This window comes from Macadamia integrifolia, chromosome 8, assembly GCF_013358625.1.
Source record: "Macadamia integrifolia cultivar HAES 741 chromosome 8, SCU_Mint_v3, whole genome shotgun sequence".
Classification (NCBI taxonomy): Eukaryota; Viridiplantae; Streptophyta; class Magnoliopsida; order Proteales; family Proteaceae; genus Macadamia; species Macadamia integrifolia.
The window spans coordinates 11,474,364-11,501,080 of NC_056564.1; the positions used below are offsets into that span (position 1 = coordinate 11,474,364).

Sequence of the window (26,717 nt, forward strand, 5' to 3'; positions counted from 1 at the left end):
TGAGTGTTGGGAATTAGCATCCAAGCATTCTTAAGTATGTAGCTATTTATCACTTTGGGATAAGATATATCTACAGGATGAAAGCATGAAAAGGCCTAAGGACTGACTACAGTAAGGTTGATCATAAAGAGATCAACCCTGGGAGACGAGAGTGGTCAAGATCAAAATTTTGTAGGAAATTTCATTGGGTAGTGATTTAGTGGATGCTACTATCTTGGCTTGACTGCTTTATCCTCTGGTTGGATCCACCTATACCCATGAAATTGCCTACTCTTTATTCCCCCCAAAAGGCATACATGCATTTAGAACTAACTAATCATGCTTCTAAGCAAGTGAACAAATAGATGTCCATGTTTGAGTATTGAAACAAAGATCTAAACTGCAGCAAAGGATATTAGCAACCTTCTAAGGAATCAACATCAAATTAGGCCTCTCTGGGATGCATAAAATATTTGAGGCCAAGAAGAGAAGAATGAAAATCTTTTATCTCTTAAAATACAGCTCTTTCATGAAAAAATACTGCAACATTGAGCAGTCTGTGGAAACATTTCCTTGAATCCTTGCCAATCTCTCCTAATGATCAAATGGTTCCATTTGGTCAGCATTGGTTACTAGTGAGGCACAGCTGAATTTTGAAGACCCATTACCCTGTTTTTCTCATTTCATCTTTGGATGAATACGTATCCCCAACCATTTTTCTGGTTTCTATGATGATATTAAAGCTTTCACCATGCAGCTCACACAGATGGCAAGGTTGTGGGACTTCATAAACACAACCCATATCTAGATATGCTTGTTCCACAATTTTCAGGCACCTCATAAATGAAAGAAAGAGATGATTTTTCGAAAAAAAAAAAAAAAAACACTTCTTTTCATGGACTAGAACACTGTCATCCCCTGCACAATTATGTGTCGGATTTAATAAATCTAGCTTTGTTTTCCTCAATGCTGTCACTTGGCCTCTAGCCATAAATCTAGATGAAATCAAAGATCTGTGTGGTGCATGCTCACCTTTATTTCATTTCAATTATATCACCAACCTCCATATTAGATGAGTATGACCTATTTAGATCTTGAATCTTTCCAAACATGAAAGTTTATTTTGTAAAAATTGTGTATCCTAGCTATTATCAGAACTACAAGAGAATTTCTGGTTTGGTACATTTGCTATACTTTAGTCTGTATCATCCAACATGCTAGTTGAAATTCCAAGATTCTTCTGGCATTAAGCTCCCTCATTTCCTGTGTTGTTATTTTCCACCACCTTTGTTGGATCAGAGCTTGCCATTTGGTGAGCCAAGTCATAACACATAGTAAACCAGCATTACAATTGTGCAGACTCCGAACCTCACAAAAGCCTGGGAGCCGAGAGAACCTATCAGGAACAGGTTTGTTGCTATCGACAAGGACGGAAGCCAAGGAACAAGAGGAACTCCCCAGACTTTGGGCATCCACTGCTGAGGCAAAAGCAATGAAAGTCCCAACGTCCCAAAAAACCAGAATGGAATGGTTATGGTGTAGCCAAGCCATCCATTAGACCTTAAACCCCAATAAGCTGAAGTACCAATTGAGGAAGCTATAATGATCAACAGAAAGGCCACCAGCTTCAAAAGGTCTTTTTGAGGAGTAACTTCTCTCACATAGTATCTCCTCACTAGGAGTGCAATTGCCATCATCGCAAAAACAAAGAGTGTGCTGATGGATAACAAGCTTGACAGTACATCTAAACCGGAGAAGATAGCAACACATGCACTTAAAATGGTGATCAAGAGAGTAGCATTGATGGGTGTACCTGTTTTTGGGTGGACAAGAGCAAACCATGGTGGGATCATGTGATCCTTTGCAATGTGAGTAGTATAGCGAGCCTGGCCAAGTGCCCCCACCAGGAGAACAGTAGTCATTCCCTTGAGTGCACCTAGAGCTACCAAATACTTTGCCCATTTCATACCCACACTCTGAAATGCAACAGGGTATGCTGCATTTGGGTCTATATTTGTATACTTCTGCATCATACTCAATGACAAGGCCATCAAGCAGTAAATTACTGTGATTATTGACATGGATCCAAGTAGACCCAATGGAACATCTCTCGGAGGGTTTTTGGTTTCTTCGGCCACGGTGGCAATGTTATCGAATCCACCATAGGAAAAGTACACGATTGCAGCTGCTTGGAAGACTCCTTTTGCCCCATATGGAAAGAAAGGTGTCAATTGGAAGTGTTGGCATGAATAAATCCTGCAATTATCACAAAAAGTATCACCACTGTGTTTATTGCTGATGCAATCCAATTGAAGAATGATGTCTTCCTAGTGCTTATCATTGCAAGTGTTGCGGAGATCATCAGTACTGCTACTGCAATTGGGTCCAAGAGATTGAAATTATTTGCGAGCTGAAGTGTTTGTATCCGTAAAGAGTTGGAGGAACGGTTCAAAAGTGTTGCAAAATAAGAAGTCCAAGACCTGGCTACAGCTGCACTACCAACAATGCTCTCCAAGAGTATGTTTCCTGCAGTTATGAAAGTAACAAAATCTCCTAATTCCACTTTCAGGTAAGCAAACGATCCCCCGGCTACCGGAATTTCTACAGCAAATTCTGTATAGCAGAAGACAGAAAGCATTGCTGAAAGACCTGAAGCAACATAGGACAGTACTATGGCAGGGCCATCATGGTTATGGGCTTCTTGACCTGTTAGAACAAAAATACCAGCACCAATGACAGAACCAAACCCAAACCATGTGAGATCCCACCAGTTGAGGCACCTTTTCATGTCATTCTCACTTTGTCTTCGAAGCTCCCCAACCTCATTGGCATCATCAGATCAGCTGATGAGTCGGTCCTTGAATCGAAAACATGTTTGTGAGAGTGCTGATCTATAGGTGTGCCAGTTTTGAAAGGATTGTTCAGGAAAGAAATCTTGTTTGCTCCATCTCCAATAGCTCCTTTGTTGTATATCATCCTTGCCCAATCCATTTTCTGAACCCATGAGAGAGTATTTTGATCTATTTGATCTTCAAAAATTTCAGTTTTTGATCAGTATATATTGGAAGCAAGCAACTGATTGAAGTGAAGTCTTATTGAAGTATCTTTATATAGAATCTTCTCTGAGCTATTGATGTTTTTTAATCAATTATTAAATTTTACTGTGTATAGATTCTTTTCTGAATTATTGATGATTGACTATATATGTTAAGCCTTCGGAAGTCCAAGGAAAGATTCTGATTAAACCTAACCATGAAGACAAAAATTGAAGAGCTTTTTTTTATTTCTAGTGACAGTGAGCATATGATATGTTGTAAGAAGACTTGTCAGATGGGTTCCAACTTGCAAGTGAACGGGAAAGGATGACTTTTATGTTACTTCAAGAAATGGGAACTTGGACTTGTCTAACTAGTTGTGGATTCTATTGGTTTTCTTTCAATTTCTTTTAGGAACTTGTCTTTATAAAGATTTATATGTACATATTGAAGAAATGGATGATGGAACATGTTTCCTCATCATTGATGGAGCCTCCTCAAGAACCTACCCAGGCCAATCCCTAAACAAAGGAAGAAAAAAGAATGACATACACCAATTTTGACCAGTATGATGCATTACAGAGTATATTTTGAATAGAATGAGGTAAACCAACCTTGACCTTCATATTACAGAGTATATATTTGAATGGTATTTGGACTTGCAGTGAAAAAGATACGATTTGGATTCGCAGATCCCAACAACTGTAGAGAGTGGGAAAATAGCGTTGGAGTTCCTGAATTTGGGCAAAGAAAGTTCAGCTCACCGGAGATGTAAGGCTTTCTTTTCCACCTGAGATTGCCGAGATTTGCAAGAGGTTGAGGAGTGCTCGCCACAGGGCTTTCATGCACAACAGCTGGGGTGTATGTCAAGGCCCTCTTAGCCGTTGGATCTTCACTGCCACTCACTGCTCACTATAGAAGATTTTGATCCGAGCTTTTGTTCCTATGTAATTAAGTTTTTTTTTTTTTTTTTTTTTCAATGAAGGGTAATATAGTCTTTTGAGGTTTAAAATTATTAACACTCTCAAAGCTAGGAGAGGGGCATAATCTCTTCAAATCCTTGGATCTACATACAATTTTGACAAAATACAGGGGAGGGAGGGGGGGACGTAATTTCTAATATGTATATACATAGCTACAAAAAACAAGTATACCCTAAAAATGAAAAAATGCAGCAAAAGTAGTAGCAGAAAATGCAGCAAACATACAGCCTAGGGATATATAAATTGGAAAATATTTTTCAAAATTTCTGTATAAACATGTTTAATACACAAATTTACTACTTATGATCCAGCCTTTCACCTGGCCAAAGGTGTACCATAAACCAAATTAAAGAGATAAAAGGGGAGAAGAGAAGCTATGCTGCTAGTCAGAGAGGTAAGCATGTTTCAGTAGTACCACACCTCAGGATGGCATTCAATAACACTCATGGATGAAGATTGAGAAAACTCCTCCTAAGAAATATTGCAGGATTGAATTCTTATCCTCAGTTCAGTTGATTAAGGTTTCTTAGGTAACTTCTGAGTTCAGTTGATCAACATTGGCTGGGAGAAACACAGATGGATGCCACTGAACCATAGTTTGTTGTCAAGGTGATCCAAGACGTTGAAGGCAGTCTAGACGCAAGGCCACTAAAGCGCATAGACACCTAGGGCGACACCTTGGCAACTATGAGTGTACTGTTGAAACGTTCATATATTCCCTACTGACATACATTTACTAGGTGCAGAAAATCATGTTACTAATTGATGCAGTGACCAAGAAGAGAGTCTCACATTAAAACCCAGAATTGTACAGTTCAAAACTTCAAATGCTTTCCTTCTGTGGACACGTCAACTATCTCACATTCCCAATAATGAGAGGGATGTGATTCCATTGAACCCCAGAAAGGTTTCATACATTCCCTGCTTAAACTTACTCAGAAAGAATTGTTAGAGAAGAAACAAAATTGAATCCCATTTGTTGATGCCAATTGGATAATTGAAAACCTTTAACTCTACTTATTGGTATATGTTGGGGGAGAGAACAATAAGAATAATGGTACTTCCTAGTTGCAGTTATAGTGTATGACATGTCTCTCTACAACCTATAAACCTGGGTCACAACTTGGTATGTACTAGTTCTAGCAAAGTACTTGTTCAAAAAATGTTTGATAATGAGCTTGGACATCTCTTTTCTTCCACTCTTAAGCAACTGTATCATTTCTCAGCTTCCAAACGTTTCATAGATGCACCCTCTTGCTACTGAAAAATAGGGCATCCTTTAACTGCAACTCCAGGTTCGGTAGGGCATGTAGCCAATGGACAGTGGTCGATCTCAGTCCCCCACCACTTCAAATTCTGGCCCTTATTCTGTAGAGCAAAGAACAAGAGAACACCCATGAATGCTGTCCCAGCATCTAATGCAGCCGATAAAACATAGTTGTATTTCTGCCACCACCCTTTCCGGTATCTGAAGATGAAGTAGTTAAAGAAGGCTCCAGTAATAAGCCAGGAAGCTATATTGGTGGGGGTTGCTGGTGGCATTCCAGCAAAACCATATAAGATGACAGGTACATTGATCAATGGAATCCATTTCTTTTCAGGGAACATTTTGCTTAGTAGCCAAACAGGTACAGGCAATACAGCTCCAATGGGGAATAACCAAACCAAGTTCCTGTACATGCCTCCAGGACCAAATAGCCGCCTTGGTCCAATTAAGCCCCAAATGACAGAAGCATCGAAAGTGACTCGGAATTTTGGGCATGTCCATGGACTGTCTGGATGGAGTTGTTCAACATCACAAATATTCTCAATGTTCTCCAGCATCCACCATCCAACTGCGAGATTGACTACACCAGATATTATAGTCCCTGCCAACTGCCAAAGATTTTAACTGTCATTGAAGTTTTAGTTTTCTATTGGGAGTATCTTTAGTAAAGGTGGAGTTGCAGACCTGAGCTGTGAACATACTCCTAGGTGGAATTTTCATGTAGTGCCCAAGTTTCAGATCAGCTAAGAATGACAGTGCATGAATGGTGCTGATTCTCCCATAAAACTTGAATACCATGTTTGCTATGGGCTTTCCAGGTAGAATATATCCAAAAATGAATTGAGCTATGATGTCATATCCAGGTTGCTGTTCAGTAGAAATGGAAAAAAAAATTTTGTTAGGCCAAATTTGAATTTGCAATCTTTCCATCCTCCTTATGCTTACTCTTGGGTTATTTTCCCTCAATCATGTTCAAACTTGCCAAGAATTCAGAAATTTGGATGTAGTACCTGGTTTGTAGTTGCTTGAATGATTCCTATTGGCAGGGTAACAATCCATGCAAAAACGAAAGCGAAAAGCATCCCCCACCATGAAAGCTGCACCTCTGTTTTCCATACAAAAGACGTTAAGAGAGATAGCAGAACACTGCCAACTAGCAGAGTGAGAAACCACCACTGTGGGACGTCTTTGTAATTCTTCATCAATTTCGCGTGAATGTCCAATTTCACATTCTTCATGGCAGATTTGCTCTGTAACAAGATGTCCCTGCATTTTAGACCCCAATCAGTGAAATTTAGAACTACTGAAGTTTCATGAGTATTTGAAGTTCAGCATTGGAATTTAGAAAGCAGTCTACCTGCCATGGAAGAGGGCTACGTGAACTAGTGTTGCTGTAAATCTTGCAAATCCTGATGCAAGTGAAAAAGCAAATAAAGGACTGAGATAAAGCTTCCCATAACTCTCATAGGCAGCAACATTGAGATCATACTGTGGAGTTAAGATCTTGGTGGTATCGTAAGTGTGCCCAGTAGAAGTAAAGAGCTGATTCGAAAATATCGGGTACTTCCGGGCATCAAAGGTGTTGAATTTCCAGTAACATAAAGGGACAATTATGTAGATAAACATGATGAATCCAATCCCAACATTGATTATAGCATGCCAAGGTGCCACCAGTGGACTGCCATGGTAAGCTGAGATCCCAGCCCAATCCAAGGTGAAGGCGCCTACTCCAAGTCCGTGGTACCCTGAACCAATTTGCTGAGCAGTGATGTTATGAGGCCATACCCAACAAACCCATGAGAAGAAAGTCAAGATTGGGAATAGATAACCAGGAAGAGCATAGTAAACAAAGCTCGCCAACATGAAAATAAGGAAAAATCGCATCCTTGTAAGACCATTTGATGGAGAATCCTTCTCATGGAGTGCTCTGCAACATCCAAGGAAACCAGTAACAAAGTAAGCGGACAATTTCATCTAGTGTTTGTATCTGGATAGCTATTTATGCTTTAATGTCCTGAGACAGAATATTAGACCCTCCAAGCAAGACTGTCCACATCTTCTTCACAAAGTTGGAAGGGGAGATGTGCACCATCAGTTGTTTACAGAACCTTTCCTTTTAAGCCCTCCATTTTGAAACAAGGAAATTTTTGAATTCCCAAACAACTTATATTGAAACAAGCATTCAAGTTTGAATCCGAAAAGTATTATTCTGCTGTATGACTTGTATCAACTTTTCACGTTTAGAAATTCTGACGCACCAACAGTAGAGTCGAGAAGGGGTGGGAAAAAAGTAAAAGAAATACCTGAATAAAGAAACTTGAGCAAGGTTTGAAGGCCACCACATTTCAACAGGATCTATCAAATATCTCCTAAGCATCCCAGCCCATCCATACCCCAAAAGCTGCAAAATAGTACGAAGAAAATAATGTTAGAGAAGAAAGAAAATGATAACAAGAAAAACTTTAAACTTGTGTTCCCGGTTTACTTTGTTGAATTCATATCAGTGAAAATAAAAGACAAAGAACCCAGAATGAATGCAAAGCAGAGGATTTAGTAGAAGAAGAGAAACATCACAATATAGCATATTGTATACCACAAATTTTTTTTGCCAAAGAAGGAAACATTCCTAAAACCCAAAGCATAAAACTTATACGCAATTAAGAGAGAGAGAGAGAGAGAGAGAGAGAGAGAGAGAGAGAGAGAGAGAGAGAGAGAGAAAGAGAGAGATTTCTTCTCTTTCTATAGTATTATGTCCTCTGCTCATTTTGAACTGATAAGATTTTGATTAGGTGAAGAGAGATGAAGGAAACAGTTTTACCTGCACGATTCCAAACCTACTTATTTCAATCTTTGAATCCAAAATCCAAACCAATCAATGAAAAGAAAGGGGTTACACATACAACCCCCCCCCCCCCCAAACAAAAAAAAAAAAAAAAAAAAAAACCCAAGAAGATAACCATTACCAACCTGTGTGGTCAAGACAAGTAGAAGCGCACATATGAAACTCAAGTTCTGTTTGTAGTAAGCCTTCATAATCGTAATGACACCGACGGAGTAGGCATCTCCACCTCCATAAGACACCCCACAGCTAGCAAAAATAGTAATGATCACATGCTCCTTCATATTGAAGGGCCCTGGATTCAAATTGAATCTTTTCCCTAATACCTGAAATTCTCTGTTGGGCAATGTCGACGCCATGAATTTCCCGATTGGCAGGACAGCGATTTGTACCAAAATAGGAGATATCGACAGAGGCTGCGTTCGGTAAATGAAGAACGTATTCAGAAATATGAGGATGACACAGGAAGTAACACCCAGAAACCAAGCTCGGAATGTCATCACCGGACGAGAGGGATCATCCGTTTCCGGTACAACCAGTGCCACTTCTTCCACTGCACAACGATCCTCCTCCGACGGCTCTTCATTGAGCTTCTGGAAACTCTTAAATTCATCTTTTTGTTTCTCAGACGCCATCATCACTTGCTATTTCAAGCTCTCTGTGTCACAGACTCACAGAGAACAGAGGGAGTTAGATATTTGAAATTTCGAGAGGACGAGCTATATAATGGGAATAGTGGGCGATGGTAGTATCTTTTTACGAAAACACCCTTTAACGTTACCTTGGAGAGAGGATAGTGCAGTCATTGAGACGTGGGCATTTCGGGATTATGAAAATGTGCTGGGTGCGTATGGGTATCTCGTGCTATTCATTTTCCACACACGACAGTCTCGCTGTAAGAAAAAACGGCTCCAGAAGTACATGTGGATTCCTTGTGTGGGACCTCAAAATTACTGCCACGCCAGATTGTGTGGGTCCCAGATCCTCTGACTAAGCAAACCGAGTGGTCGTGGTCCATAGCTGTCAAATGTCTATAGTTAAAAAAGGACAAAAGGACTCGAGGCCAGCTCGTGTTCTGTTAGAAAGAGTAAAGCATGGAAGTGGTATCCACGTGGCATGTTTTCGGCGCCTATTAGGGTAAGTGCTTAAGACAATGCTTAGCCTTCTGTTTTTCCAACTTGGGTCTCTCCCTACCCTCAAGACAGCTCACCCCCGAACGGATGGATTCGGCTCTTTTTTAAGTGTCCATCGCTCATGTTTTGCCCATGGCTATTTAGAGTAACACTACGTGTCTAAATAGTGATTTAATGATTATGTCTTGTTCTCTGTATCTTTTCTTAAAAATATTGAATTATCGTCAGAACACGTGATACTCATCTAAATAGTTATAGATCAATATGAACGATAAACATTCAGAAGAGAAGTCGAATCCTAAAAGAAATGGTAAATTTTCTTTTAGCATAATGGACCTCATCTACTTGCTCGTCCAACTCATCCTTGTGGAAACTATTAAGGAAATCCAAGCCCATCCTAAATTTAAAATTTTTTTTTTATGAAAATTATTTCAACTTGCAAAGACCTGTTTATGATAATTAACGATCTATGTCCCTTTTTGTTTCAATGAAAGGGAAACCGAATGTTACTTATTATTCCTCTCTTGTTACTATGCCAAAAGAATTTGGGCAATGGGGTCATTAGGATTAAGAATGGAACACCTGAAAAGGATTTTCTATTATTTATATGCTTAAAAACATAATTTCCTTGTCTAAATTCTCCAAAGTCCAAACAATATTTTTTTTCTTTTCCCTATTGCCATAATTTTTTATTTCATGTGGAGAGCTTGGAATGCTTGTGTCAAGCAGGGTAAACCATTTAACCCAATAGCTACCTTAGCAAATATCACAAATGAATGTATGATCTTCAACTGATTCCAATCAGACCAACCAAATGAGAACCTACCCAATACCGCAATACCTTTTCAATGGCCAGTTTACCAAGGGCTTACACCTAGAGATGCTTGCCTTGTATTCTGTGATGGCAGTTTTGATTTTGCAACTTGAAAAGTAGGATGAGAATAAGTTATTTTCCTTATTAATGACGAATGTATTTATGCATCATTATCTTCTGCTTATGTAGGGTGCGCACAAAAATTAGAGGCCTGTGGAGTACTTAAAGGATTGACTCAAGCAAGAAGATTAGGAATCGTTGAAGGAACCATTTAGACCGACTAAGAAGAACTAATCAACATGTTCCAACAGAAAAAACAGAAGAATGGTCTTAAGAACTTTTTCCTTATTTTTGTTGGACATTCTCAAAATGGTTAACTGTTTTAATATTTTTAAACGACCTAAGCAGATGGTTGAAGTTGGCAATCCAATAAGGCTAGAAGGAACATTTTATCTTTCAATACCCTAAGGAAAAAAAAAAAGTCTCTGACAACTATTGCACTTTGAGATTTTTACAAATACGGAACGCCAACTGGTAAAGTATAGTTTTCAATCATTTTCACTGGGTGAGGAAGGGTCCTATTTTTGCATCAATCTGTATTGTATCTTTTTTTTTTGGTAAATTATCCATATTGTTATTATATCTCTGACCTAATAAAGGAATTCTGTCCATCCTTATGGCTCTTGCACTAATATGAGAGAACATGATCAACCACAAAAGGGTAAGGTGGTTTTTTATGTGGTTGATACTTATGCACACCATCTCATTCGTCCATGCACGCTTCAATACAGGAGCTACAAACAATTCTCTATATGTTATTGTATATATTAATATAATATTTATTGTATTTGGGCTAGGCTAAGTGTTTGTGTACGATGTCCTGTATTTCTTCACAGTTTAATCCCAGAAGTATTGGTGTAGGCGTTTTGACAAGCAAGATGATGGTCTTGCTAGCCAGTTAGCTGGGCGTGGGATTAGTTGGATTAAGGTTTTTCGCTATATATTTGAAGTGAGAGTTTCTTTCTCTGTAATGCAAGAAATATTAAGAGGTGCAAGGACGAGCTCTGTAACCCTATTTTCCATTGATAGTGAAGCAGGATCTCATCCCACCAAGGACGTAGGCAATCTTTCCGAACCTCATAAACCACTGTGCATTATCTGTTTTTGTTTTTCTATTATCTTCTGCATCGTTTTAGGATTGCGTTTTTACATTGAGCTAGACTCAGTTTAAAACCTTAGCCTAATCTGGAACCAATCAAAAATTCCAACCGAGACCAACCTACCGGTTGAAATATTTTATCCCGAGCCTTATCCGAGCTCAAGGTGGGCTTGAGAAGTGCGGATCAAGTCCTCGTACGAGAATGATTCTCACACGGTGTTTGATTTACACTTAGACCCCACTTAATCTCTCTCTTCTTTTAATTGGTTTTTATTTTGAGTGGAGTCCAAGTGTAGTTGAGCTGTTTTTAACCCCCACTAATATTAATTAGCTGAAATATAGAAATTTAATACCAGATAAGAATTTGGCTTCAAGTGTTATTAAAATATGAGCATGAAACATGAAAAGGTCCTACAGTCCAATAATTTCTTCCTTTATCTAATATTTTAATTGTTTTTATATCCTGTCTTGTGTCTTTATTTACTTTGATTGTTAAACGGAAAGTCAGCATTGTGATTTGTGTTATTTGAATTTAATTTCTATACTGGAAATTAAATTCAAGTGATAATTCCGAAGCTAGCTAGCTGCTAGCCCTTAAATTATAAGGTATACCGTTTCCATTCCCATGGTTTGTTCATCGTAAAGAGTACATGCATGCATGCTTTTCATCTTCTGAAAAGGTTTATATATACCAAAGTATTAACAGATAAATCCAATCTTCTACTTAATCCAGGATCCTAGCTTGATCTGAAATGGCCGAACCAGAAGAAGTTTATGATGATTCTTCCTCTGGATATGAAGAAGAGTATTCATACAGGCATACAGCAACGAGTTTGGCAATAGCGACGACCATGGTTACGATGAGGATCATGATGGAGTTGAGGATGCAACTCCTTCTGATGAGTCTGAGGATGAAGATGAAGATGAACACAGAGTCTATGGTAATGGTGGATATGTACGTGCATCCATAGTTGACAGGATGGGATGTCTCGGTTTGTCTGATGATGATGATGAGGTTTGTTATCCACATCGTCACCAAGATTACTTTGACGGTGATTTTGGAGATGATGATTTCTATGGATTCAAACAGGAACATTATCCTGGTTCTGAGTTTGATGCTAATTTCTCAGACTACGATTTCCTTGACTGATTCTTAAAACTCAATTATATATCTTTCACTCTTATATGTAGAAATCCTATATATATTGTTTCTAGACCTACTACTGTTTTCATGATACTTTGATGTTGTTCATTATAGTTATGGAGGATATTTTTCTTTTGTTTCTCCCACCTTGATTCCAGCTCTTCGGGCCAAACTTACACCTCATAATAATCCTCAATTGGGAATGAGCTTGTAGCCCAATGGGCGCTGCCAGCTATAGGTCTGGCATACGATGCAGAAGTCTTGTGTTTGAACCTCTATCCATCCCACCTTATTCCCCCCTCTGGCAGTGTCAAGTAGTCGTGCCGGGCTAGTCTTAGTCAAGTTTAGGTGGGCTCGTCAATTTCTAAGACTGCATCGTGAATGTTCTTTTAGCTAAACGAGCTTAGATAAGACGAGCATGGTATGTTGATAATTGGGTGGGTCGGTCGGTCAGGAACCCTAATAAAATATCAGTAAAATGAGGCCATAAATCTTAAAATTGAGATAAAACATAAAAGAATGTTTGGTTTTGCTATAATTTTATTAAGAAGATTAAGAATTCCACTTCCGCAATGAGTGGATGAAAACTTGATCATTTTAAATTTTCAATGTCACTGTAGTGGTAATACCCTTAGCCTTCAAAGCTTCAAATGCACACGAGAGAGTACTTTGGGGAATATACTAAAACCGTATAGAGGTTGTGAATCCTATAGAGTTTTGTAAATGTGTAGTGTCATCTTTTTACGCGGCCTGTCTCTGGGTATTTCCTACGCCAATAAGACAAGGTTCTTTTCCCCAAATCCTTGGGCGAAAGAACTCTGTCAGGTTGACACAGGAAACACTAGCGCACGGAACCAATGAGAGGAGATGCACCACTATCTTTAGTGTCCTGGGCTAGGACCAACATTTTTGCATGGCCTATCTTTGGGCATTTCTTGCAGCAGTAGAACAAGGTTCTTTTTCCGAATTGATATTTGGAAAGGTAAATTCAACCAAAAAAAAAAAGCAAAAAAAGATTAAACGGCTTGATCGGACTCATTATGGTCGATCCTTTTTGACCGATACATAATCCCATGGTTGCACGACTCGCACCGTCTCCTGTACGGCCAGTGGAAAATAATTGGGAAAATTACCTGATTACCCACTTTTGGGTTTCACTTTACTAAATTGCCCAACTTGTGTTTCAGTTAACAAAAATTTTCAAAATCAAGTTTGGGTTTACAAAAATACCTAGAACAGTGATTCTAAGTCAGTTATGTTTATTTTTTTACCATTTTACCCCGACTTCTTGCACCCTACCTTCTCCAATGTCCGATCACCTTCCCTGTACCCCTCGCCCTCCCCTGGCCTTCGCCATACGTCACCATCTTTCTTGCCCTTCCTTCATGATCATGGCTGCTGGCATGTGATGGTTGCCAGTGTTGGGTGTGACTATGGACTTGGTGATCGGAGTGAACAACTTTTTTTTTTTTTTTTATTAGCTGAGGCCCCATTTAAGGGGCTTCCAAAAATTGATGGGAAAGTCCACCAAAGTAAGCAGAACTCACTTCCATCTCAAAGTGTGTTCGGCTTGGTAGGTGTCGGCACGACCCATTGTCTCTTAGTGATCATTGACGAGTCCAACAAGATGGGTTTTCTTGAGGTTTCTGCTTTTGTGGGTGTTAGGGTTTTCTTTTTCTTCCATTGAAAGAGAAGAAGCTGGGGTGAAACTTGAAAGGGTTGTGGAGCAAGAGATCTGCAGAGCACATGAAACAGAACGAGAAAAACAGAGTACACAGAACTACACTCATTAATAGATCAATGAGAAACATTGAGTATAAGGGAAATTTATATATATTCAACTAATCACGCATATACAACTTTCAGCTTTGCTGAATGTTAGAGAATCTCAATTAAGCAAATATTAGAGTACTTGCTTTGTTACAAATGTGGAAGTTGTTGCTTCTGCTACTACTACTTTTCCGCCATTAGAGTGTAGTAAGCATAAGGTTCTTTTAAGAGAGACACCTGCAAGCCACCAGAAGCCTATCAAAAAAGAAAAAGGGTGTTAGGGTTTTTGGTTTGTTGACTTGACTTATCATGGATTTGATCAAACGAAATTGTTCGTGGGAGGAATTTCTTGGGAAACCAGTGGATTTGATCAAAAAAAATTTTGTTAGCACCCGCTATACTGTTCTTCGATTTGAGTGAACACTGTGATAGGAGAAGGTAGGGTGAGAATTGCAGGAAAGGTGATCGGATATTGGAGAAAGTAGGGTGCAAGAAGTTGGGGGTCAAATGATAAAAAAAAAAAAAAACATAATTAAGGGAGAATTACTGTTTTGGATATTTTTGTAACCCTCAACTTGATTTTGGAGATTGTTGTTAACTGAAACACAAGTTGGGGAATTTAGTAAAGTGAAACCAAAAGTGGGTAATCGGGTAATTTTCCCAAAATAATTTCAATTCCCGACTCCCTTCTTTGTTTCCGTGTGAGAGAGAGAGAGAGGGAGAGGGAGAGCGAGAGAGATCTAACGCACGACAAAGCTTAGCAGAGAAGTAGCCATGGCGTCTCCAGATCATCTGTTCAGCCTTCGCAACAACTTCTACTTGGGAGCTTACCAGGCCGCCATTAATAATAGCGACGTTCCCAATCTCTCTACAGAAGATGCGATCGAGAGAGATTGCCTTGTTTATAGATCTTACATTGCCCTAGGAAGCTATCAGGTTTTTGCTTCTCTCAATACCTCACTTCATTCTATTTAACCAACAATGACTTTCGATTTTTCTTTCTTTTTAATTTTTCCACCTTTCTTCTTCTTCTTAATTTTTCTTTCTCATTCATGTTTGCAGCTTGTGGTCAACGAGATCGATTCTTCGGCTCCCACACCTCTTCAAGCTGTCAAATTGCTTGCCCTTTATCTCTCTGGTCCAGAAAATAAGGTTGGTTTTTCTTGCTCCTGATCCTTCTGATGTTTAAGATCTAACTATAATAACTGGATCTACCTGAATTTTAACTCCATAAGTAATTTATCGAACACTCACAGATCTGCCGCGCTCCTTTACTGATGAATGTTGAAGTTTTCCTTTTGTGTGATGTTCTGTTCCCTTTTTATTCAAGGTTTTGTGGGTTTTGAATCTGGATAGCTTGTGGTTGCAATCTTGATTGGCGTCTCATGTTGTGTGATATGTGACTCGGGCACTGAGATTACGTTACGTTATATTAAGATGAATGATGAATGTTGGTATAATTGTGCAGGAATCTTCAATTTCGGGTCTCCAAGAGTGGTTACAGGATCCAGCCATTGGAAGCAACCCTGTTTTACGGCTGATTGCAGGGATCATTTACATGCATGAGCAGGATTACAATGAGGCTCTTAAGCTTACTAACGCTGGTGGAACTATGGAACTGTTAGTCTTACATTGCCTTTTTATCTTAGAATTTCTGATACAATTAGATAATTTTCAGGCACAACATCATTAGCTGATTTTTGTGCATAAACATCATTAGCGGCTCTTATTCTTTAGTTATTGGTACTTTATGAGAATTATGGTAGAACAAGGCATGAAGCTTCATTTGACAATGATTAAACTTCTTGTGTGCGGCTTAGCAGATTAAATTGTTATTTCATATCTCCTTTGAATTGGATTGACCATTAGTAACGTTTGTTTATGTATTCTATAAATAAATCTCCATAGAAGGTAAAGTCTATTACAGATGCCTGCTGGGAAGAAATGGTGTAAACAAATAGAGTAAGTTGAGATATCCTGTTTTTGATACCTTTCTTATTATGAAAGATAGTTTAAATGTTATATGGAATGCATGTGGTAGTTAAACTGTTGGGTAAAGCATTGCTTGATTATTATTGGACCTTTAACCATGAGTGTTAGTTCTTGTCCAGAAAAGAAAATATTCCAGGACTGAGCTAATTCCTAATTATAGTTTATAAGGCCAATATAGCTAGCTACGAGTATATGAGAACTTGAGGGGTTATGTCTGGGCTCTGAGAATCCCTTGGAGTAAGGAAAAGCATAAGGTAGCAACCTGGAGTGAGACATTGTTCCATCTTTGCTCCCTCTAGAATCATTATAAAAGCTTTAACTTACTTGTTCCGAGTCCTCCACTGCGTGGGGAAAAGCAGAAGGTAGAAACTATGGAGCACTTTATGGGTCATAAGTCATCTAGTTTTCCTATATACTTTATCTTTTGGGGACCGTTGGTCTTGTTCGTTGGGAGGTGGGTATACTTGTTTCTTCTTTGTATGCAGTTATAGTCTGTACAATTGGCGAAATCTTTCTCTTTCATCCATCAACATGATCCTGTGACAAACCTTTTTCAGTTATAATTAACAAAGTACATTGTTTGATAATGTCCAGTAGTTTCACTAAAATATGCTGCAAAGCAGCACCATTTCTTAACCTTGAAAAATTAACTTTTTTTTCTTAGGTCTTAATCAGGTACCCATCTTTTCTATCATCGAGTCCCATAGGTATCCTGAGTTACGTTTGGCTAAATTCATCTCTAAACCCCAGTTGTACCCCTTATTAATGCAAGTGAGGATTTTCAATTCTCTTGCAGTTCTTGTTGTAAAAAATTGTATATTCCTCATAAGTTCTTTCTTTTTTGCTGCAAAACTAGATCCAAGTTTTGAGATTTTAACAGTATAGGTCATTTCGACACCTGTGGAAATCAAAATATTTCATCGAAATGGTTGAAATTTGTTAAATTTTGGGAAATGGAGGGAAGGGGAAATAAGGAAAATACGAAGAATTTTTCAATGGAACTTTAAGGATCCTTAGTGTAGTTTGGTTTCACACCATATTTTGTTAGTGTCTAGCGTATTGTGTCCTTTCACCTACATTAGTTATTCTGCACATAATTAAAATATTGGCATTTAATAAGTTATTCATACTAATGTCCTTGCATTTTCATGAGAAAACAAAGCATTATGTGGCTAACAAATTATATGGGCCTATGAAAGCGAATTCAGCTTACAAAATTTTTATTTTCAGGAAAATATGTTTCAAGAAACAAAAATATTTTGACAAATTTTCACCGTTGAATAGGTCTTCCCTTTGCGTAGTGTGATACATCGAAACCCTTATCTAGTTAAATTAACGACGTAATTGTTTGATGATGACCAGTGGGTTTGTTAATATGCTGCGAAGCAGCACCATTCCTTAAACCTTGAAAAAAAAAAAAACCCTTCTTCTCCTTAGGTGTAAATCAATTCCCCATCCTTTCTGTTAACAGGTCCCATTGGTGCCCCACCTTAGATTTTTCCAAATTCATCTCTAAACCCTAGTTTTACCCATTGTTAATGCAAGTGAAGATTTTTTAATTCGTTTGCAGCAATTGTTGCCAAAACTGTATATTCCTCATGTTAGATCAAACACCAAGAAATACGAAAATAAATAGACAAGATTCGCACAACACAGAGATTTAACGAGCTTCACAGACCAGTGTGGCGTGCTACATCCTCGGGTGTAGAAGAAGATGTTTCACCATGCAGAAGAGAGATTACACCCAAGCAGCGGTGAGCAAACTCGCCCTGAAACTCTAGCTCGAAAACCCCCTCAAAATACAATGACTTGCTCAACAAGACAACAGTACATTATATACTCCGAGTCGCAGGTCGACCCATCGGGTTGCCCTAACCCCTCTGCTTCCATCATAGATCTCAGAAAACTTCCCATTCTGGTCGCCACCAAAATATGTCGGAGTGGGTCAATCTTCAAAACGGGTCAAGAATTCGAGACAAACTTAACAAATCTCCACCTTAGCTTGAATTCTCCTCTGACAAACAAACAAATAGCTAAAATCTTCATCTTCTCCAATAGCCCTCCAAAGGGCTGAACTCAAACACAACAAACACCAAGTAAGTTCAAGCAATGCTCGAACTTACCAACACACAAAGGCTTGGTCAATATATCAGCTGGATTGTCTTCAGTACCAATGTTCAACTCTTGAATATTACCTTGAGCAATTATCATTTTGATGAAATGATACCGAACATCAATGTGCTTCGTCCTCTTATGATACGTCGGATCTTTAGTCAAGTGAATAACACTCTGGCTATCACAATGGACAACAGTCATCCCATAATCCATGCTGAGTTCTTCCAACAAACTTCTAAGCCAAATAGCTTCTTTAATTGCCTCAGTCACTGCCATATACTCTACTTCGGTAGTAGATAGTGCAACTGTAACCTGTAAAGTAGTTTTCCAACTAACTGTACTTCCTCCAAGAGTAAATACATAGCCTGTGAGTGACCTCCTCTTGTCAAGATCACCTGCATAATCTAAATCAACATAACCAGATAAACTATCATCATTCCTCCCAAACTCCAAACAAACACCAGAGATCCCTTTCAAGTACCTAAATATCTACTTCATTGCTTCCTAATGAACTTTACCTAGACATGACAAATATTTTCTCACCACACTAACAGCTTGTGAAATGTCAGGACGAGTGCGAACCATAGCATACATAATGGAGCCAACTGCACTAGAGTATGGAACACGTGACATGTACTCCACCTCTTCATCTGTCTGAGGTGATAGAGCAGCTGAAAGTCTAAAATGAGATGCAAGAGGAGTACTTACAGGTTTGGCATCTTCAAGCCAAAACAATTCAATTCCTTCTCAGTGTACTTCTGTTGAGATAGCCACAGCTTCACTGTTTTTCTATCCCTCTTGATCTCCATACGAAGGATCTTCCTTGCTGCCCCCAAATCTTTCATCTCAAATTCAGAACTTAATTGTTCCTTCAATCTGTTGACCTCTTTCCTGTCTTTTGTGGCAATCAACATATCATCAAGATAAAGCAGCAAATATATGAATGACCCATTAGAGAGCTTTCTGAAATAAACACAACAGTCATATTGACACCTGCAGTATCCAAAACTAGCCATAACCGAATCAAACCTTTTATACCATTGTCTAGGAGACTGTTTCAAACCATATAGGGACTTCTCCAACAAGCATACATGGTCCTCCTTACCTTCAATAACAAACTCTTCAGGTTGATGCATATAAATCTATTCTTCTAGTTCACCATGCAAGAATGCTGTTTTCACATCAAGTTGCTCTAACTTCAAATCATGCATAGCAACTAGAGCAAGTAGGATACTAATAGAACTATGTTTAACAACAGGTGAGAAAACATCATTAAAATCAATTCCTTGTACCTGGCTGTAGCCCTTTGCAACCAAACGTGCCTTGTACCTAGCATCTTCAACAACTGAAGCAGATTCCTTCTTCTTGAAGACTCATTTGCAACCAACAATTTTTTTTCCTGTTCTCGGCTTGACAAGCTCCCAAGTTGAATTTTTATGAAGAGATTCTATCTCTTTATTCATAGCAACCAACCATTTTGTAGAATCAACTGAAGTAACAACTTCAGAATATGTTGTAGGCTCACGATTTTCAATTGTGTCTGTAACAGACAATGTATAAGCAACAAATTCAGCACGCCCATACTTTTGTGGTTGTCTAATATTCCTCCTTGGTCTATCCTTGGCAAAGTTGTACCATTCTTTTTCTTGATTCTTTTAAGCATCATCTCCTTCAGTAAAAGTAGGCAGCTGAACTGAAGTAGATTGTGCTTTGTTTGAAGATGAACCACCAATTTCAAACTCCACATTCTCTCTAGATTTTTCTTGACCTTCATCACAATAAACAAGAGCTTCTTTCCTGGTATGCAACATAGCAGATTCATCAAAAGTAACATCTCTACTAATAAGAAATTTTGGAGACTTTGGATCAGGACACCACAACCTGTATCCTTTCACTCCAAATGTATAGCTAAGAAAAATGCATTTCTTAGCCGTATGTTCCAACTTCTATTCATTCGCATGTGCATAAGCAGGACATCCAAATACTTTTAAATTAGAGTAGTCTGTAGGCTTACCCGACCAAATTTTAGTCCAGAGTCTTGCACTCAATAGCTGTGCAAAGAGATCGATTCACCAACAAGGTTGCTGTGTTAACTGCTTCTGCCCATAACTCCTCGCCTAATCCTGCATTTGATAACACACATCTTGCCTTTTCTAACAAGGTTCCATTCATACGTTTTGCCATTCCATTCTGTTGGGGTGTTTTAACAACTGTATCATAGTTGTCATGGTGTCGCCAAGGCGGCGATTTGGCGTCCTGGCTGAAAAAGAAGTTCATGGCAGTGCTACGATTTACGTGACTCACAAATGGCAGTCACCATTGGCTGATAGGTGTCGCCATGGCAACGCCATGGACGCCAAGTCACGCCTGATTCACTAGGCGGTCGATTTTTTGTAAATTGCAGGGTGATTTTGATAGGGTTATGTTGATTTTTGATATCTGATGTTGCTTAATGTTGGTTTTATATGTTATAGGGTATATATTATAGGCTTGTAGCATGCTAAATAACTTTAGAAAATAGGGGAAATAAAAAAGTAGCATACTAAATAACTTTAGAAAATAGGAAAAATAAAAAATGACACATGGACGATTTGACCGTCATGGCAACGCCATAACAGGCAATTCATCGCCAAATCGATTAGCCACCCCTCCACCGCCTTGGATCGATTTGACGCCGTGACAACTATGAACTGTATAGTGTCTTGCAATACCTTCATTTTTGTAGAACTCATTAATTTCATCTGCACAGAACTCTAGGCCATTATCGGTTCTCAACCTCTTAATTTGTTTCTTAGTCTGCTTTTCAAGTAAATTCTTCCACTGTTTTAAAGTGATAAATACTTTATTTCTGTGCTTCAAGAAATAGATCCAAACCTTCCTAGAGAAATCATTAATAAAAGTAAGCAAGTACTTTGCATCAGCCCCCTTTAAAGCAACCCTGGAGGGTCCCCATAAGTCTAAATGAATGTAGTCCTAAGTTCTCTTGGTCGTGTGAATAGCAGTACTGAAACTGACTCTCCTCCGCTTCCCAAACACACAATGCTCACAGAATTCCATTTTTCTTATACTCTGACCACACAACAAACCCCTTTAACTTAATGATGCCATCCCTCTTTCGCTCATATGACCTAACCTCATGTGCCATAAATTTGTGACATCTGATTCACACATAGATGATGAAGCTACTGCAACAGACCCTGTGACTGTAGTACCCTGCAATACATACAAACTGCTAATCTTAATTCCTTTCATTAACAAGAGAACACCCTTGCTAATTTTCATGACTCCACCTTTAGTTGTATATTTGCACCCATTTGAATCAAGCGTGCCTAAATTGATGAGATTCTTCTTCAAATCAAGGATATGCTTGACATTAGACAAAGTTCTGACAATACCATCTTACATCTTGATCCTGATCGCTCCTATTCCAATAGACCTACAAGAGACATTATTTCCCATCAACACAATTCCACCTTGAACTGATTCATATGTGGAGAATCATTCACGATTGGGACACATGTGGTATGAATAACCAGAGTCAAGAATCCATTCATCCTGTGATCTAATTTTATCATCAGTCACCAAAAGCATATCGGACTCACCCTCATCTTTAGCAATACTAGCTTCTGCAGAATCATCTCTCTTTTGTTGATTTTGGGCACCACCACCAGCTTTCTGTTTATTTTAAAGCTTGTAGCATTCAAATTTAATATGTCCATTTTTCTTACCGTAATTGCAGGTTAAATTCTTGTGCTTAGATTTTGATTTAGCCTTCTTTTTGTCACCGTCTGAACCCCTTTCATTTGTTCTCCCTCTAGCTACCAAACCAACACCATCAGATTTATTTATAGACGTCAACTCATCATCAATCTTCTGTTTTTTTTGCAAATTCGTTTTGACATCCTCAACAGATATTGTCTCTCTACCATAAATCATGGTATCCCTAAAATGCTTATGAGATGGAGGCAGAGAATATAACAATAATAGAGCCAAATCTTCATCGTCTATTTTAACATTTATCCTTTTTAAATTAGTAACAATAGAATTAAACTCAGATATGTGAGATTTGATAGAAGTACCTTCACCTATATGAACGGTACACAGTTGTTGTTTCAATCTCAACCTATTGGTGAGGGATTTGGTGATGTAGAGATTCTCTAACTTAATCTATAACTCTGCAACTATTTTCTCTAAGAAAACTTCTTGTAAAACATCATTCGAAAGACACAACTGAATAGCTAAAAGGGCTTTATCATCTAACTTGTTCCAATCATCATCGGTCATAGTTGTAGGTTTCTTGGTTTTCCCAAATAGGGTTTTCTTCAAATCCTGCTGTGTAAGAACAACCATCATTCAAACCTGCTATAGTCTAAAACTGATGTTGCCGTCGAAACTATCAATATCGTATTTCATTGAAGACATGGATCGAAGTAACCTAACATTCTAATACCAGTTTGTTAGATCAAACACTAAGAAATACGAAAATAAATAGACAAAAGATCTGCACGAAACAGAGATTTAACGAGTTTCACACACCAGTGTGGTGTGCTACGTCCTCGGGCGAAGAAGAAGATGTTTCACTATGCAGAAGAAAGATTACACCCAAGCAGAGGCGAGAAAACTCCTCCTGAAACCCTAGCTCAAAACCCCTATTCCGAGTCGCGAGATGACCCATCCGGTCGCGGTCGATCAGATTGAACCATACCACGGGGGCTACGCCCCTGCACCCCCATGCTAGATCTGTGATGGAAGCAGAGGGTTGGGCTGCCACCAAAATATGTCGGAGCGGGTCAATCTTCAAAACGGGTCAAGAATTCGAGACAAACTTAACACCTCATAAGTTCTTTGTTTGTTCTATAAAACTAGATCTCCCCTTGCCTAATGTGATGCATTGAAATCCTAGTTCCCTTGTCATTTCAACAGTATAATGTGATGCATCGAAACCCAAATTCTCTTCCTTGTCATTTCAAAATGTGAAGTGGATGTTGAAATGGATAAGTAGCAAGATTAGAAAAGATAAAATCAGAAAAGATGCATTTGAGGGAACTTATGACTAGCAGACAGCTGATAGGACAGATGGTCAACTAGATAATTGAGCCATGTGTAGTGGAGACCTGTGACACTGCTAGCAAAGTTGAAGTTGTTAAGAGGACTAGTTGAAGGATGAAAATAACTTAGTTTGAAGTGAGAACTTAACTTTTGTGTGTGAGTTGGTTAACTGAAATCACTGGATTCTTTGGACCTTGTTGAAATCAAAATAATTTTGTAGATCTGACAGAAACTTATTGATCTTTAATCCATGTTGTGAAGTGTGGGAAGGATGTGATTGTATGTGATTTAACAGAAGATATGACACTAAGTAAGGTGGAATAGTGGAGCAGGATACATGTAGTTGGCCAAATATAGCTGTTGGGGAGCTCAGTACTCCAGTATTGTTCTCTAAATGTGCGGGGCCTTGGTTTCTTTATTGGATTCAGTTGCATTCTTTTTCTCTTCCATTTAGTGAAAGAAATGCAACAGTCTATGTGATACTGACAAGCTTCTTCATCTTTTGCAGGCATGCGCTGAATGTTCAAATATTTCTTAAGATGCATAGAGCGGATCATGCAGAGAAACAGCTAAAGATTATGCAACAAATTGATGAGGACCACACTCTAACCCAACTAGCAAATGCATGGCTGAATTTGGCAGTGGTAAATGCAAGTTTTAGCATTGGTGTATTTGAAAATGAGATAAGTTTCCTGTTTATGACCTTTATGTCTTGTTTTTTTTATTTTTTATTCCAGGGTGGTTCAAAGATACAAGAAGCATACTTGATCTTCCAAGATTTCTCTGAGAAGTTTCCAATGACCACGTTGGTCCTGAATGGCAAGGCTGTCTGTTGCATGCACATGGGACACTTTGATGAAGCTGAAACCCTGTTGCTAGAAGCACTAAACAAGGTATTATTTATTTATTTATTTTTTGGTGGAAGCTACAGAAACGACAAATTTACTTATAAAAAATGTAAAATTAATCAGTGATTAATATTTTTCCAGGATGCAAAGGATGCTGAAACTCTGGCCAACCTTTATGTATGCTGTCTTCACCTTGGCAAGCAATCATCTCGTTTTCTGAGGTAAGCTATCAACATATTCCATCTCAACTCAGTAACTTTTAAACTAGCTCTTGCCTGAAACTATTAGTGTTGGGCATGGTAATTCAATGAGAATCTCTCTCAACAAGGTAAATTCACAAGATTTTTTGGAAAAGGACAAAACAGCACTAACAATAACAAACAATTCTAATCTTATGTATGCTTGCCTTCTCAGCATGGTACTAATTAATTTTATTGATAATGGATCAGGTAGAAAATGTTAGCTAGGGAATCCCCTGTAAGTGATGTGCCAGGTTGTGGTGACAAGTATGCAAGAGTTCTCGCACCGTGGACTAGTGCGGGTAAAGAAGCTAGTCCAAATGTGTAGGATTAGATTAGCATCTTGGATCATTGGATCTTTAATGGGTAAGAGTCTGGAATTGATAGATGTTATGATTAGAATAAACATTAACATAGCCTATATTCAAGAGACTAGATGGAAGGGTAAAAAAGCTAAGGAGTTAGACAACTTTAAACTTTGGTAGGGGGATAAAAGTAATGATGTGGTGGATGTGAAAAGATTGGAGATAGGATTATATCCATTAAACTTGTGTTGGAGAAAGAGGCTGTCAATATAACAGGCGCTTACACACCTCAAGTGGGATTGGATGAAAGTAGTAAGTTACAACTTTGGGAACACATAGATCGATTAGTGCAAGGTTTTATTCATGGAGAAAATATTATAATAGAGGGTGATCTGAATGGACATGTTGGGAAAGATTGTAGAGGCTATGAAGGTATACGTGGAGGATATGATTTTGGAGAGAAGATTCAAGAGGGGGATCTTAGTTTTAGTTTTTTCTGTGGCATATGAACTATCTATTTTAAATACTTACTTTGGAAATAGAGGAGCATTTGGTTACCTTTAAAAATAGGCATCGTGGTAGCCAAATATATTTCTTGCAAATTGGAAGGTCTGATAGGTTATGCAAGGACTATAAGGTTATACTAGGGGGCGAGCCTAGCCACACAACATAGATTAGTGGTCATGGATATGTGCTGTACTACGGAGAATCGTAAGAATGGTGAGCTTACTTGCCATAGGTGGTGGAGCTTAAAAGGGGATGCTTTGAAATGATTTACTAAATGGATTTGTATGTTGGGAGCAAATGAAACTTATGTTGCTGTTAGTGGGTTATTTATAACTAATTGCAATAATTTATTTCTGCAGCCAATTGAAACTTTCACATCCTGACCACATTCTTGTCAAACGTATGGTGTCTGCTGAAGAGAGCTTTGACAGAGCTGTTCAAACTATTGCTTGAAGGTCTTGTGGGCCATTTGATATCCTGCTGAGAGTTGCATGATCATGCTCTTATTCGATAATCTGAGGAGTATTTTTTTTTTCCCCTTTCACATTACTGTTTCTTTACCTATTGGTATTCATACTGCTGAAGGCGTAGTAGTATTAGTAGTAATAATTTTCCCCTCCCCCCTTTCTTTGCCTTTATTATTTTTAATTGAAGTTCAGGTAGTCATCAACTGCACAAGGGTTTGTAACCCAATATGAACAATACATTGATTGAAAGGAGAAGAATGAGTTCATGCATGCCAAATTGTATTTGTTGAAGTGAAGATGTTTTTATTCATCTTCTCTTAGAAATTATTGCATACTGCCTTTTGTAATTTCATTCCATCAAGTATTGAGAAATGTTGTAGAAAGTTGTGCATTGTGAAGTCAATAGAGCATGATTTCAGCTGTTGGATCATTATCACTCCAGATATCTGCAATGTGCATAGGAATGGTATGGTTTTATTGGACAAGAAACTTCTTGTGTTTTAGCAAAGACAAGAATTGGAAATAATAATTGACCTCTGCTGAAGGAAAACTTGGGTAGGGAGGGTGGAATTAATGACCCTTCAAACAATGAAACTATGCCAAGTAACTGGGGGATTAGTAGTTCTCCAACCCCAAAAGTAAAGTCATCAACACAACCTTGCTCTAGGACTTGTTATTGTGCATCTAGTTGTAGTCCACAGTACACTAATAATATGTCAACTTAATAGGGTATTTTGGTAAAGGGAGAGAGAACGCTTCGTAGTCTTGGCCAAGGTTTAAAGTATCGGTTGGTTAAATTTAAGATATGAATTATAGGGTATTACGTTAATATATGTTTAAGATCAATGATTAAAGTATTGGTATCGGTTATCGTATCAATCAGTTAAATTTAAAATATGTATCAGAAGGGTATCGTATCGTGTCAGAGATATTTTAAACTATGATCTTAAGGCCGTGTCAGTATGAGAGCCAATGGAAGCGTGCATCAAGGTGTCTAAGTCAGCATGAGAACCAATGGAAACGTGTATAAAGGCATCTAACATGGGGTTTGAGATGATTATTTTGCTGCCAC

General features: G+C 38.5%; 3 protein-coding genes across 3 annotated transcripts; 1 reads left to right on the forward strand and 2 right to left on the reverse strand.

Moving 5' to 3' along the window:
- Positions 1 to 1,080: 1,080 nt before the first annotated feature.
- On the reverse strand, positions 1,081 to 4,846 carry LOC122087592 (cationic amino acid transporter 5-like). The gene is given in 2 exon segments (XM_042656779.1): positions 1,081 to 2,209; positions 2,212 to 4,846. Coding segments are annotated over 2 exon segments (1,464 nt in total). The 5' UTR covers positions 2,768 to 4,846; the 3' UTR covers positions 1,081 to 1,301.
- A 145-nt stretch (positions 4,847 to 4,991) lies between these two features.
- Positions 4,992 to 8,793, reverse strand: LOC122087591 (oligopeptide transporter 3-like). The gene is made up of 6 exons (XM_042656778.1): positions 8,232 to 8,793; positions 7,568 to 7,665; positions 6,622 to 7,191; positions 6,275 to 6,530; positions 5,949 to 6,131; positions 4,992 to 5,872 (listed from the first exon to the last, which is right to left on the reverse strand). The coding sequence occupies exons 1-6, from the start codon at positions 8,739 to 8,741 to the stop codon at positions 5,255 to 5,257; spliced, it is 2,235 nt and encodes a 744-aa protein (XP_042512712.1). The 5' UTR covers positions 8,742 to 8,793; the 3' UTR covers positions 4,992 to 5,254.
- Positions 8,794 to 14,790: 5,997 nt separating this feature from the next.
- Positions 14,791 to 26,028, forward strand: LOC122087545 (coatomer subunit epsilon-1-like). Its single transcript, XM_042656708.1, has 7 exons — positions 14,791 to 15,059; positions 15,186 to 15,275; positions 15,592 to 15,743; positions 23,788 to 23,923; positions 24,017 to 24,172; positions 24,269 to 24,348; positions 25,538 to 26,028. Exons 1-7 carry the CDS (start codon positions 14,898 to 14,900, stop codon positions 25,629 to 25,631), a joined length of 870 nt encoding a protein of 289 aa, XP_042512642.1. The 5' UTR covers positions 14,791 to 14,897; the 3' UTR covers positions 25,632 to 26,028.
- The last annotated feature ends 689 nt before the right edge of the window (positions 26,029 to 26,717 follow it).

Coding starts and splice junctions, on each gene's coding strand:
- LOC122087591 (XM_042656778.1), bottom strand. CDS start 8,741: ATGATGGCGTCTGAGAAACAAAAAGATGAATTTAAGAGTTTCCAGAAG. Junction 7,192..7,567: donor GCTCAAGTTTCTTTATTCAG/GTATTTCTTTTA, acceptor TGGATGTTGCAG/AGCACTCCATGAGAAGGATT. Junction 6,132..6,274: donor TTCAAGCAACTACAAACCAG/GTACTACATCCA, acceptor TCTACTGAACAG/CAACCTGGATATGACATCAT.
- LOC122087545 (XM_042656708.1), top strand. CDS start 14,898: ATGGCGTCTCCAGATCATCTGTTCAGCCTTCGCAACAACTTCTACTTG. Junction 23,924..24,016: donor CATGGCTGAATTTGGCAGTG/GTAAATGCAAGT, acceptor TTTTTATTCCAG/GGTGGTTCAAAGATACAAGA. Junction 24,173..24,268: donor TGCTAGAAGCACTAAACAAG/GTATTATTTATT, acceptor ATATTTTTCCAG/GATGCAAAGGATGCTGAAAC.